The sequence below is a fragment of the Ovis canadensis genome, chromosome 10, assembly GCF_042477335.2.
Source record: "Ovis canadensis isolate MfBH-ARS-UI-01 breed Bighorn chromosome 10, ARS-UI_OviCan_v2, whole genome shotgun sequence".
In the NCBI taxonomy this organism is placed as follows: domain Eukaryota; kingdom Metazoa; phylum Chordata; class Mammalia; order Artiodactyla; family Bovidae; genus Ovis; species Ovis canadensis.
This window is the reverse complement of record NC_091254.1, coordinates 36,016,114-36,031,109: the sequence shown is the minus strand read 5'-3', so window position 1 is coordinate 36,031,109 and position 14,996 is coordinate 36,016,114. Positions and strand designations below refer to the sequence as shown.

Genomic DNA, 14,996 nt, shown 5'->3' with positions numbered 1-14,996 from the left:
GTTAACATATATTTAGGAGATCCAACCAGTCCATCCTAAAGGAGATCAGTCCTGAGTGTTCATTGGAAGGACTGATGCTGAAGCTGAAACTCCAATACTTTGGCTACCTGATGCAAAGAACTCACTCATTGAAAAACAAAAACACCCTGATTCTGAGAAAGATTGAAGGCAGGAGGAGAAGGGTATGACAGAGGATGAGATGCTTGGATGTATTCACCGACTCAATGGACATGAGTTTGAGTGAACTCTGGGAGTTGGTGATGCACAGGGAGGCCTGGCATGCTGCAGTCCATGGGGTCACAAAGAGTTGGACACGACTGAGCACCAGAACTGAACTAAGTATATACTATAATGTATATTTTATTTAAATGGATATGATTTTAAGAGAAATATTATTTTAATATATCAATATATAATATACAACTGTATATTATCTAATTTATGATATACAGTATATATAATATATATTATATATCATTTACACACATTATTCTGAGGGGGAAATGCTGTGTTTTCTGTTTCTATAAGATACCATGCTGAAGCTGAAACTCCAATACTTTCGCCACCTGATGCGAAGAGTTGACTTGTTGGAAAAGACGCTGATGCTAGCAAAGATTGAAGGCAGGAGGAGAAGGGGATGACAGAGAACTAGATGGTTGGATGGCATCACCGACTTGATGGACAGAGTTTGAGCAAGCTCCAGGAGTTGGTGATGGACAGGGAGGTCTGGCGTGCTGCAGTCCATGGGGTTGCAAAGAGTCAGACATGACTGAGGGACTGAACTGAACTGATAAGATATGAATTGGATACTCTTTCTAGTTGGTAACAAAGGAGTAACATTTTTTAAGACAGATTCTCCTCTAAGTAATTTAAAATCTGATCCTTGTTAATGCTTGGAAACCTTAAGCCTGTTGAAATTATGAAGTTAAACACATTCTGAGAGATCTATTCAAACTAAAATTCTTTTTGTACACTTCTATGGTGAGAAAAAGACTTCATTATTTGTAAGAAAATGTGCTTTACCTTAGAAATAGTGTTCAAACATTAGCTTACTGTTTTGTAGAAGGAATATGCTTATGAAGCTGACATGAGATTGTTTCAGACAAACTGGGCAGGTTTACAGTTTTTGCTTGCTTTTCTGCACATTTGTGAATGTTATACATTTCTTTCTAACATATTCCAGAGTATGCAAATATTAATGTATGAAACACAAGTATACAGGAAAAATTAATAAATTACTTTGATGATGGACTTGAGCTAAATGACTGAATATCATATTCACAGATTTAAAGTTATGAGATGTGTACAACTTCTGCATTAAAATTACTGGCTGCAAAATTTATATCTATTTCTTCAGATGCACCTCTTGGTATTTAGAATTTTGAATTTTCTGAATTTTTAGAATGTGACGTGTTGGCTGCTTTTGTGAAGCAATGTATAATTGTATAATTTCTGTAAGTAAACTGGATGCTTGGGCTTCCAATCAATATTCCAGAAGCAATAAATATTAATGTTATGCTATTTAGAAAGAACTGTACTTTATATAATTATATGTACAACTATTATATTACTGTACCCACAATAATACTGGACAAATCTCACGGAATTTATTGTAAGCATAAAAAGCTACAGTATATGATTTTATTTATGTGAAATTTAAGAAAAAGTAGAACTAATCTGTTGTGACAGAAGTAAGAACAGGAATTACCTTCAGTATGTCAGGGTATTGACTGAAAAAGAGCAACAAGTGTTCCACATTTTGATAGGGGTGTTGGTTACCTGCATACATACCTATATATAATTTTAACCAAGATACACATTTAAGGTTAGTGCAATTTACAATCTTTGTTTGCCTCAAAGTATAAAAACATACCCACGTGTATATAGGTACACTGATATATAGACATACACACATATACATACATAATTACATTTTACTGAGATATAACAAATGGATATACACTAATGTGTACATATCCACAGGGCTTCCCAGGTGGCCCAGAGGGTAAAGAATCTGCCTGCAACACAGACGCATGTTCAGTCCCTGGGTCAAGAAGATCCCCTGGAGGAAGGCATGGCAACCCACTCTCGTATTCCTGTCTGGAGAATCCCAAGCACAGGGGAGCCCAGTGGGCTCTTCTCCATGGGGTTGCAAAGAGCTGGACATGACTGAAGCAACCGAGCATGCGTGCATACACATCCACACACATATGAAAACTTCTCAAACAATTACTTTTAACTAGAATTTCATAGTAAACATCATTTGATGTTTGAACTTAATTTATTTAACCTATAGAACCTGAAGCAGTATGTATCCACTGTAATTTAGGATCTCAACCTAAGAACAGACATTTTTAGTTAATTCTCCATCTTTCCCCCTATGACAGACCGTGAAAAATGGCCACAATTCCCCACAGATACAACAGAGATGGTATCTGTTGTCTGTCTGAATCTGAACTGGGTTTGTAGCTGGCTTGTCTAATAGAATGAGGTAGAAGCCACATTACGCTAGTTTGGCACCTGGGCCTTTGGAGGTTTGGCATTCTTTGGCTGGATAATAACGAGGTCCTTCCCACTGCTTTATGCGAACAAGCCTGAGCTAGCCTGTTGGAGAATGAGAACCAGATGGAGCTTCCAGGCATGCCATCTTAGACTAGCCAATCCTTAGATGCCCAGGTGCTGCCCACAGATGCATAAGTTAGCTCCGCCAAGATTAGTGAAGCCAATTCCTGATTGGCAGAGCCAGCCAGTTAAGCCCAACTCAGATTTACAAACCACATTATCACAAGCTAAGTCAATGTTTGCTGTTGGAAGTCACTGAAGTTTTGGGGTAATTCAACAATAAATTCATAAATTGTTAGGCAATTCACAGCAAAAGCTAACAGATAACAACCCATGATTATTATTATTTTTTTTAATCTGAAAGAGTACATTTTTAGGAGAGTACTGCTGTCTCTGGGCCAAGGTTATCTTATGACTCCAGAGTCTATGTTTGCTAAGAAATGTGAGCTTCTGTTAGATAAAAACCTTTACCTTAATGGGATTCCTGTAGAAAGACTGCTTTCCAGAAGATGGGAATGACATGGCAATAATACGCTCTGGAAGTCAAAACATTCACTATTACAAATGTTATAGGTGTGAAACAACATAGAAAACTCAATTTACATATAATCAGACTCCTTTTCCATAGAAAAGAATTTTCAGGATTGAGAATGACCAAAGAAAAAGCTAACTAACCCTCAGGATAATCAGCATAGCATATGAAAGTATTCACTATTTTGATCATTACACTTAATGTTTCCAAGACTCAAATGGTTCAAGACTTAAGCAACAGATTTGTCTGTTCAAATGGTTGAAGAATTAAGCAAAAACTTTAGTCTGGAGCACCCTCTATGGCTGGAATTGGTTTCTTAAATACCAAAGGAAAATGAGAGATCTGGGCTCCAACAACGTTAGGAACTCCTGCGGTGTTTCCCAGTGTTCCCTTGACTCAGAAACCTGAGACCTAAAAGCAATGACCTCATCGCTAGGGTTCCAGCGAGAGAAGAGGTTTCTCTGAAAACCTTGAGACCAAGGATAACTACTAACACTTAGTAAATTCTAAACCAAACAAATGGCTTCAGCTGAAAACCCATGCAACTTCCTATACTATAACCAAGTAGCCCTGACTGGAGATGAAAATTAAGAGTTTTCCATTGTCAGGGTTACACTCCAAATATGTCACTGCCATAGTGGCGTAAGTCTTCATGGACAAAGAATGCTTTGCAAGAACATGGCTTAGGGCAAAAACTAAACATATAATTACTCACACACGCGAAAAATATGATGTTAATACGGGCAATCAACAGATAAACTTCACAAACCAGTAACATAAGTGAGGTCTAAGTCAAATCCATCCTTCTTGTACCGCCGTTTGTTTCCTGAAACCTAAGAGTTTATAACAGTCATTCACTTGTAATATATAAACCAACATTTTAAAAAAGAAACAAAGAATATATAGATATCTCCACCCTAGACAGTATTTCCCAAAATACAAACATTTTTTTCTGAAAAGCATATTTCACCCACTTACCATCCTTCTGGTCAGCATTTCAAGATGTCTTTTTTGATAAGCCAGATGAAAAACTCTTATCAGAATGACAAGTCTTACAGGTCGTAAAACAATTCTCAACCTAACAATAAATTTAAAAGATCCAGTTTTGCTTTAGAAACAGAGGATTTTGTCAATATAGACTAAGTCTAGAGCAGCAGCTTCTTAACCAAGGGGCAATTTTACATACACCCTCCACCCCACCCCAGCTTCCCTCCTGCCCACCCAAGGCATATTTGGCAATGTTCAGAGACATTTCTAGTTGTCACAACAGCCTGTGGGTGAGGGTGCGGGGGGGGGGGGGTGTTGCTACTTGCATCTAGTGGGTAGAGGCTAAGGATGCTGGTCAATACCGATGCATAGGACAGCTCCCAATACTTGGACTTCCCTGGCAGTTCAGTGGTTAAGACTGTGTTTTCACTGCAAGGGAGCTCGGGTTCAACTCCTGGTTAGAGAACTAACCTACATGGTCAAAAGTTAAAAAAAAATTTTTTTTTAATTCAAAAATCAAAATATCAATAGTGCTGGGTTGAGAAAACTCTGGTTTAGAGAATTCCTGTTCATCTCTGTCACTCCCATGAGCAAAGGGGCTCACTAGAGCTGTGAACATGCATCACACAGGCAGCAGATTGAGTTACTTTCCAAGTGTGTCTCCTACTGTCAGGAGGAGACATGATGGCACAGAAGTGATGGTTTGGGTGAGTGCTTCTCTGACTCGAGCACACACACTGATTCAGGAGGTCGAGAGTGGGCCCTGACGTGGTACTGTTCTTGTATTTCTGATAAACTCTTCACTGATCCTGACATTGCCTGTCTAAGGACTACACTGGCTTTGGCTATTTTAAGAAAATCTCCAAAAGCTTATCATATTAAATTTTGTTGGGACCTGAATGAAAGTCCTTAGATGACAGAGTGCAAAAAGAGCAGTACACTATTTGACTCAGGAATAAGCCTAGTGAGTCACCCAACAGCCACATCCCAGAACACTTTTCTTCTTTTTCTTGCTGCCACAGTAGAAAGAAGAGGAGGAAAAAGAAAAAAGCCATTGGTCTCTCACACATTTTTGTTTGATCCCTAACAGTTCTAACTTCATCTCAGCTTACATTATGTCAGTTCAGTTCAGTTGTGTCCAACTCTTTGCGACCCCATGAATCGCAGCACGCCAGGCCTCCCTGTCCATCACCAACTCCCAGAGTTCATTCAGACTCATGTGCATCGAGTTGGTGATGCCATCCAGCCATCTCATCCTCTATCATCCCCTTCTCCTCCTGCCTCCAATCCCTCCCAGCATCAGGGTCTTTTCCAATGAGTCAACTCTTCTCATGAGGTGGCCAAAGTATTGGAGTTTCAGCTTTAGCATCAGTCCTTCCAATGAACACCCAGGACTGATCTCCTTTAGGATGGACTGGTTGGATCTCCTTGCAGTCCAAGGGACCCTCAAGAGTCTTCTCCAACACCACAGTTCAAAAGCATCAATTCTTCGGCACTCAGCTTTCTTCACAGTCCAACTCTCACATCCATACGTGACCACTGCCATAGCCTTGACTAGACAGACCTTGGTCGGCAAAGTAATGTCTCTGCTTTTGAATATGCTATCTAGGTTGGTCATAACTTTCCTTCCAAGGAGTAAGCGTCTTTTAATTTCATGGCTGCAATCACCATCTGCAGTGATTTTGGACCCCCAAAAATGAAGTCAGCCACTGTTTCCCCATCTATTTCCCATGAAGTGATGGGACCAGATGCCATGATCTTCGTTTTCTGAATGGTGAGCTTGAAGCCAACTTTTTCACTCTCCTGTTTCACTTTCATCAAGAGGCTTTTTAGTTCCTCTTCACTTTCTGCCATAAGGGTGGTGTCATCTGCATATCTGAGGTTATTGATATTTCCCCTGGCAATCTTGATACCAGCTTGTGCTTCTTCCAGCCCAGCATTTCTCATGATGTACTCTGCATAGAAGTTAAATAAGCAGGGTGACAATATACAGCCTTAACGTACTCCTTTTCCTATTTGGAACCAGTGTCTTGTTCCATGTCCAGTTCTAACTGTTGCTTCCTGACCTGCATATAGGTTTCTCAAGAGGCAGGTCAGGTGGTCTGGTATTCCCATCTCTTTCAGAATTTTCCACAGTTTATTGTGATCCACACAGTCAAAGGCTTTGGCATAGTCAATAAAGCAGAAATAGATGTTTTTCTGGAACTCTCTTGCCTTTTCTATGATCCAGCAGATGTTGGCGATTTGATCTCTGGTTCCTCTGCCTTTTTGAAAACCAGCTTGAACATCTGGAAGTTCGCGGTTCACATCATGTCAACTATACTTCAAAAATTCTACTTCTGTGCTGCCACCCAAGTCACCTGATTTTCTGTTCCATTTGTTCCTTTTTAGAGAATCATCATGGAAGTCACTCAAATTTTGCATTAACTCAAACCAGTCCTCTCTGGGTTACAGGAAAAACCCAGGAATTTCACATGTGAGAAATCTGTGGTTGACACACAAGTGGAAACTTAGTGGGAAGTTCAAGTTAGGACAAGAGGCAAGTCCCCAGTTTCTTTTTTTTGGAGGCACCATCTTCTTCATTCAGTGGAAGGTACTACCCTTTGCTGGCCCCTAAACACCACCATCCTTTTGTTTACAAGTATGTGGAAATTTATCTAAACATTTCATTTTGTAGCATATTTAGAAAGGAATCAACACATTTACAGTTTAAAAAAGATTACATAAAATGAAAGTCACAGATACTAGTTTTTTAAAAAGAAAAACTTTGAGAGACAAAGCATATGTTTCTTACCTGGGGAAAATTTTACCAAGTGTAAAGTCATAAAAAAGATAAGCAATATCAACCAGTAGAGTCACAATAATAATGGCAGCATCTAAGGAGTTAAATATATCAGAAAAATATGGTCGTATCCTATAATAAAAACAAACAAAAAGTGCAAGCTGATGCTTCCCCAAAGAAATCAGGATATTTTAAGAGGATAAATTTATTTGACTCATCCCCCCCCCCCACCGGCTTAATTCAGCTTTAATGAATGACTGAAAGTACATTGACCAGACTAAGAGAAAAAATATTCATACTCATTATTTTAGATTTACATATGACAAAAGCATCCATATTGCAAAGTAAATACAGTAAGAGGTATAACCAAACCCCTGAACAAGAGGCAAGCACTATCTTCACAACAGGTGGCAGAGAAAGATGAGATGGTGGGTTGAGCTATCAGGCAATGAAAGCTGAACATGTCACAGCTCTAGAAAAACGGACTGTGAAGAGGGCACAAGAGGAGCCTGTGAGAAGGAGACATGTCCACTGCTTTGGCCAGCAGACTCATCCCTGGCTTCGTACCCACAGTGGGATCCCAGTGGGCCGGTGAGGCCTCCTCTGGGCAGAGGGGAACTTCTGGTGTCTGCAACCCCCTCCCCAACACTGGCCCCTTCAGCCATGGGCAATGAGGCTCCAGAGAAAGCCTTTTGCAATGCTGGAGTAGCCTTTTTTAGGCTGGGGGTAACCTGGGAGTGGGCAACTGTCCTAAGCCCAGAGATCTGAGAGCAGAGGGCTCAGCTGGAGAGGACCAAATGTTCTGGTGAAGTGAGGCTGGGGAACTGAGTCCCTGACTTCACAGCAGTGCAGCTCCGAGGCTGCATTCCCACCTTCTCAGGAAGCCAGCGGCCAAGAAGGCCAGTTGCTGCCTCTCTCCTGAGCACTACCCCGTACTGGGATGTGTGTCCCTCAGCTCTTCGGGGACCTTACCACAAGTTTCTATTTCAGCTGAGGTAGGGACCTGTTCGTGATCTATGACCTGGTGTTTAATACACTGTCAGATGATGCTGGGAAAGATTGAAGGCTAAAAGGAGAAGGGGGTGGCAGGGGATAAGAGAGAGAGAGAGCATCACCGACTCAGTGGCCATGAATCTGAGCAAATTCCAGGAGATAGTGAAGGACAGAGAAGCCTGGCGTACTGAAGTCCATGGAGTCCCAAAGAGTCAGACGCGACTGAACAATGACAGCTTCTATTTACAGTCCACTCTTCATGAAGCTACCAATATTTATGCTTCATATATATATATATATGTGTGTATATATATATATATATATATATATATTCCTCTTAATAATATGCATGTAGACATACTAGCTGCTTGGTCCCGTTCTTCAAACCCTTTAGCTTTATCTGTTAAAGGAACCATCTAGAATACATGGTTTGGAGACTAGAGTGCCAGTTGCAACCATAATATTAAAGCAAAATCTAGTAGAAACTGGGATTTGGACTATCGTTTCTCTTGTTTCTCCATGCTTCAGAGAGATTTATTTTGACAAAGAGGGGCTTATTTGGTTGCACTGACCTTGGGGTTGCTAATTACTTGGGGATGCCTCTTATAGTACAAAATAGTTCTATGTGTTTTTAAAAAAACTAGTAAAACTTACCCTTCTATAAACACTCGAAGAGAAATATCCATTAAAAAAAATGAAGCAATAGCAAAAGAAATTGAACGAGATTCCAAAGAACTATGTACCGTGCCACTAAGGAAAATTACATCTTTGATGATGAGGGTCATGTCCACAAAGATCAGCAGGATTGCAAATATTCTATAACAAACAAACAGACTGAATAAGGATAAAGTGGTTTTTACACCGACAGACTAATTTCAGCCCAGTGATCTGATATCAAAATGTCATTATTTTGAATTAAACTGTTCGGTAGTGGGGAGAAATGCTCGGCTTTAGAGTCTCAAATTACTCTGAATGAAGTTATGGTTGCCTGGGGGGAAGGATGCTTTTGATCTGTGGTCTTGGAGAAGACTCTTGAGAGTCCCTTGGACTGCAAGGAGATCCAACTAGTCCATCCTAAATGAAATCAGTCCTGAATATTCATTGGAAGGACTGATGCTGAAGCTGAAATTCCAATACTTTGGCCACCTGATGCAAAGAACCAATTCATTGGAAAAGGCCCTGATGCTGGGAAAGATTGAAGGCAGGAGGAGAAGGGGAAGACAGAGGATGAGATGGCTGGGTGGCATCACTGACTGGATGAACATGAGTTTGAGCAAGTTTCGGGAGTTGGTGATGGACAGGGAAGCCTGGCATGCTACACTCCATGGGGTCGCAAAGAGTTGGACGTGACTGAGCAACTGAACTGAACTGAGGAGGTAGGATGGGGGAAAGGGAGAGTTAGGGAGTTTGGGATGGATACACACACACTGCTATGTTTAAAATGCATAACCAACAAAGACCTACTGTAAGCACAGGGAAGGCTGCTCAATGTTATGTGGCAGCTTGGATGGGAGGGAAGTTTGGGGGAAAATGAATACATGTATGTGTATGACTGAGTCCCTTCACTGTTCACCTGAAACTATCACAACATTGTTAATTGGTTATGCCCCAATACAAAATGCACCATTGTTAATTGGCTATGTGTGTATAAGTCACTTAAGTCGTGTTCAACTCTCCGCTATGCTGCAGACTGTAGCCTGCCAGGCTCCTCGGTCCATGGGATTCTCCAGGCAAGAATACTCGAGTGGGTTACCATGCCCTCCTTCAGAGGGATCCTTCTGACCCAGAGATGGAGCCTTCGTCTCTTACATCTCCTGCCTTGGCAGGCGTGTTCTTTACCACCTGTGCCACCTTGGAAGCCCTAATCAGCTATACTCCAGCACAAAATAAAAAATTTTAAAAAAAATGAAAACATTATTTCTATTTTCAAAAAATAAATAAATGACTCTGTTTTCACTCAATAGAAGCAGTCATTAGGAAAATAAATTTCCACTAAACCACTTCATGGTATTGTGCCCTTTTATAATAGACACATCAAACTAACACTCCAAGACAAAACAGGCAAACTACATTAAAATTACATGTCTCCACTTGTACACGCTTCAAATTTGAAACTGTCAGAAGCCTCCTACCAATTTCTCATAACAAATTAAACCTCATTAATCTTTATATTTTTATAGAATTTAGTAATAAAAAGTCAAGTGAAAACATGGCTAACATAAGCCCTTAAAAAAAAACACTTTGACCAGTAAGACTTATCATCAGTGAGATTACCAACAAATATGGGCTTCCTTGGTGTCTCAATGGTAAAGAAATCTGCCTGCCATACAGGAGACTCAAGATCAGTCCCTGAGTTGGCAAGACGCCATGGAGAAGGGAATGGCTACCCACTCCAGTATTCTTGCTTGGAGAATTACATAGAGCAGACTGTCGATTACATGTTAATGGATGGTTCTGGGCATGTAAGAAGGAATTCAATTCCATAAATACATACATGATTGAATTATAAAGAACCTCCTAAGCCTTTCTCTTATGTATGCTAAACCCATTGTCTATAAGTTGATTATACTATTTGTATAACCTGTGAAGATAATCTTCAAAGTACTTTTTCACAATTGTAATGCAAATTAAAATATTAGTACTTTAAAAGGAAGTAAGTATATTGTGTGAATCTGTAACACAATATGAAATCTTACTATCATGTAGAAATGAACCATCTAAGTAAAATGAATCCAGAATTAAGCAGTAATTCTAGATGAATATTTACTAAAACACTTCCCTTATAACTATAGAATTTTGAAATGCACATTTCATTATTTTTACTTTTACAGGTAGAAAAAAGACATGTTAATGCATTACTATTAGACTTGGGCAAATCCAATTTTTTAGCAATTCTTAATATTCAGCTTCAATTAAAATCCCAAGATAAATTAGATTGCATTAAATGGGGCACAAAGGTTATTTAGCAACATGTTGACAGTGGAAGTGCCTTTCCCCCTCCCAAATCTTTCACCATAAAAAATATTGATAATAAATGTAATACATCCTTAATTACTTCAGTCTCTAAAGTCTCACATACCTAAAAGTGAAGGATGATATAATTAAGTACACAATTCTCTTAATCTTGTTGCTGCAAATGGAAGTAAAAATAAGATGTCAGAAATTATTTTTCAGGAAATTTTTTTTCAAGTGTATCAGATTTCTAACTTGTAGTATGAATATAACCAACAAAGGCCTTTATATTAACAAATATAATTTTTAAAGTACCTAGAAATTGCCCAACAAAATGCTTATTAGTAACCATGGCCTTCGCTGGTGGCTCAGTGGCAGAGAACCTGCCTGCCAGTGCAGGAGACTCGTCGGGTTCAATCCCTGGGTCAGGAAGGAAATGGCAACTCACTCCAGTATTCTTGCCTGGGAAATCCCATGGACAGAGGAGTCTGGTGGGGCTACAGTCCATGGAGTCGCAAAGAATCAAACACGACTTAATAGGTGAGCACAAGGACACATAAAAATGTTTCCTGGTTTTTTCTTTTACTTTCCTATATAGAATATATGTGAATAAAGCACTAAATTTTGAATGTTCAACAATACTTCTCTTGACTGTAAAGCCCTAACCCCAACTTTACAGTAAGATTAAGCTTAGGGTCATCAACCAAAGCAACATAGCATGGAAACAGAAGGCAATGGTATAAGCTCAGTCTCCCATGAGTAAACTGTGGCATCCTGCACAAGTCATCAAACCATGGCCAGACCTGTTCTATAGCAATAGAATAAGGGACTTCAGGGAAGCTCTCCTCTTGTAATATTTATTTCTTGAAATAAGCCACCCCATGAATATGACAGTTAACACTAATGAGACTCACACTGGGGGTGGTAAGTGCACTATGGGGGTAAGGAATTTTAATAAGATGCACTTCAAAGGAGAAACACCCTAGAGGCCAGGCTCCTTCAGTTAGTAGGAGAAGGAGACACTTCTATAGCAGCAGCAGTTAGGCTTCATTTTATCACATGACAGCAGACAAGGCAACCATCGGGGAACAATTTCTTGCCCTGCTAAAGCCTCCCACATGAGAGCCCAATTCCACCCCCAGTAGGATTTGATCCCAAAGCAGTGCTCACAGTCTGTGCCCAAGACCAGAGAAGGGAGAGGATGGAGGCTGCACAGAACTGGGGCACTGGCAAAATGGGCCACAGATGGATGCTCTGAGGCTAAGCTGAGTGGTAAGATCTCTCCACTCCCTCTAATTTCTCCCTTCTCCATCAGCACTCATCTTCCCTACCCAAGCTTGGGGAGCAAAGGTTGATGTTATCTGAGACAACAAAATCAGAAAAGCTGAGGAGGAAAAGATGGAACTTAGGTTTTTAAAAAATGTTTTGGTTCTTTGTAAATTACATCATATGTGTGAAGTGTGCTGAACTCAAAAGGCTGGAAAAAGCAAATAAAACAGATTCTGGAAAGACTCAAAGTAAAGAATCTAATAGAGATGGATTTGAAAGTCATTGAACAAGATATAAATTTTTTTCAATAATGGGTTCATTCATTCAAGCAAACTCAGTGAGTGCCTACTATGTGCCATGACGCCATTGGAAGCACTGGAGATACAGCAATTAAAATGGACAAGATCTCCTTCCATCAGGATGTTTGCATTCTGTCTCATGCAGACAATATAATAAATATATTCCTGATATGTCACTAAGTAATAAGATTATTTCTAAAACAATGTAAGCATGATACCATACCCATAAACAAAAAATTTATAAGTCTGAAGAACCTAGAAGGGCATCTATTAAAAATTAGGGCTTCCCTGGTGGCTCAGATGGTTAAGCGTCTGCCTGCAATGCGGGAGACCCAGGTTTGATCCCTGGGTTGGGAAGATCTGTGGGAGAAGGAAGTGGCAACTCACTCCAGTATTCTTGCCTGGAGAATCCCATGGATGGAGGAGCCTGGTGGGCTACCGTCCACGGGGTCGCAAAGAGTCAGACACGACTGAGTGACTTCACTTTCACTTTAAAAATTAAGAATGCCTATTTATTACTTGTCTATATTTTCTGATTTTCCTAATAATTAATTTCTGCTGTTTGATTTTTGGTTTTTAGTGTAAAATGTATTTATGGTGCTTTAGCATTTTAAAAGCACTTACATATTATTCTACTTTTATTTTTAGAAGGTGGCAAGTGCAATAAGGATCATTAAATTAGGGCAAGGACAATGGAGGAAGGTACAGTCGTGATGCTGAGATAATGAGGTACTCACCTGGGAGAAAAGTAGATTCTTACATTTTAATACTTAATAGAAAAGAAATTCTGGGCAGATATTTTACTTCAATGTAGAAAATAAATTCAAAACAGATGAAATTTTGGAGAATATCTTAGAATCATAGGTAGAGACTTTCTGACACTTAAAGCATAAATAATAAAGAAAGGTATAGATACATTTGACTGTGTGAGGATTATAAACTTCTATGGAGTGAAAAATCTAGGCAAAATGGGAAAAGCTACTTGCCCTTTTTGTGATATGAAAGTGATATATTTAACTTTTCTATCCAATGGCAGTGATAAACACCCCAATTTTAAATGGGCAAAGGTAGATTGAAGACAATGAAATAAAAGTTCTATGAAAATAAGTATAAACAAAAACAATGTCAAATGAGCATTAGAACAAACATTCATTGACAATGAAGAGATCATTGAGCTAGTGTGGGAAGGGAGAAAAAGAGTACACTGCCTCTTCGTGTGGAAAAGCACACAGAAATCAATAGCCTCACAAACATTTCCCTTGACATAGAATTTCCACTAAGGAGAATTTTTATTTTAAAGAAATAAAATATACAGAGATTTGGTCTCAAAATTAGTCTTCATTTTTTGTAATAGTAAATGTCCTAAACAGCTTAAATGTCCAGAAATATCTGACAATTTAAATAAACAACAATTTAAACATTTACCATGAATTATTATACAGCTATCAAAAAGAAGATTGCAAGTTTAGAAATCAATAAATATATAATGGTGTAAATGCAAATGCATGGAAATATACTGATGATATATCACTAAGTAACAAGGTTATTTTTAAACAATGTATATCCATAAATAAATAATTCATAAGCCTAAAGAATCTTGAAGAGCATCTACTAAAAAATAAGAATGCCTATTTATGGGAGGATTTATTGCTTGTCTGTATTTTCTGATTTTCCTAAAAATTGACCTTTGTTGCTTTATTTTTAGTTTTTAGTATAAAATGTATTTATGGTGCTTCAGAGTTTTAAAAGCATTTACATTTGATTCTACTTTTATTTTTAGTGTTATTGTATGACACCCAGTAGATATTATAGATAACATTATTATTAGTTTACAGATAAATGATCTAAAATTTAAAGTGGCTTAATATTTCACCAAGTGTCCAGTGTATATGAAATGCCAAAGTGTGTTTGTGTTAGTCACTCAGTCATGTCTGACCCTTTGCCACCCCATGGACTGTAGCCCACCAGGTTCCTCTGTCCATGGGATTCTCCAAGCAAGAATACTGGAGTGGGTTGCCTGTCCCTTCTCCAGCAGATCTTCCCAACCCAGATATCGAACCTGGGTCTCCTGCATTACAGATGGATTCTTTACCAACTGAGCCATCAGGGAAGCCCATTTAGATACCACAGCCAAGCACCAATTCCAAGTCTTACTCCAAAATCGAGTATCCTCCCCCTAGCCTGAAACAGCAGTGTCTCTCACACAGGGACTATTGCAAATGCCACACAAATCTATAAAGAAACATGTGTCATTTAAAAACCAAACTAACACTTTCTGTTTGTAAAAAGAAGGAAATGCTTGTCTTGCTCAGTCTTCTCAAATTTTGCCCCAGTCCTAGGCAGCCTCATTGCAGAAAATATGTTAATACGCAGACACATCATTTAATTAAGTAGCAGAGTGAACTCTTCATTGATGGCCCATGATGAAAAGACATAGAAAAAGGAAATTCATGGGTATGTTGAAGAACTATTTGCATTCATGAGTCACCCCTTTATTTTTCATTTTATCTTTGTCTAGACACCAACAGATTGTACCAGTAACCAGTTAATTTCTTCCTTAGTGCTACTCACTTTCCACCACAAATTCGAGTTGGTGAGTGGTTAAATAACTGGCCAAGAG

The 14,996-nt window shown here is 39.1% G+C and overlaps 1 protein-coding gene across 1 annotated transcript in view; it reads right to left on the bottom strand.

The window, feature by feature from the left end:
• The window catches only part of LOC138446537 (phosphatidylinositol 3,4,5-trisphosphate 3-phosphatase TPTE2-like), a 33,455-nt gene extending 29,353 nt beyond the window's left edge, over positions 1 to 4,102 (bottom strand). Inside the window, exons 1-3 of the mRNA XM_069601478.1 lie at positions 4,073 to 4,102; positions 3,864 to 3,927; positions 3,034 to 3,098 (exon numbers count right to left, since the gene is read on the bottom strand). Of these exons, the coding sequence (XP_069457579.1) occupies positions 3,034 to 3,098; positions 3,864 to 3,927; positions 4,073 to 4,090 (147 nt within the window). The 5' untranslated portion in view covers positions 4,091 to 4,102. The remainder of the gene's footprint in view (positions 1 to 3,033; positions 3,099 to 3,863; positions 3,928 to 4,072) is intronic.
• Positions 4,103 to 14,996: the final 10,894 nt, after the last annotated feature.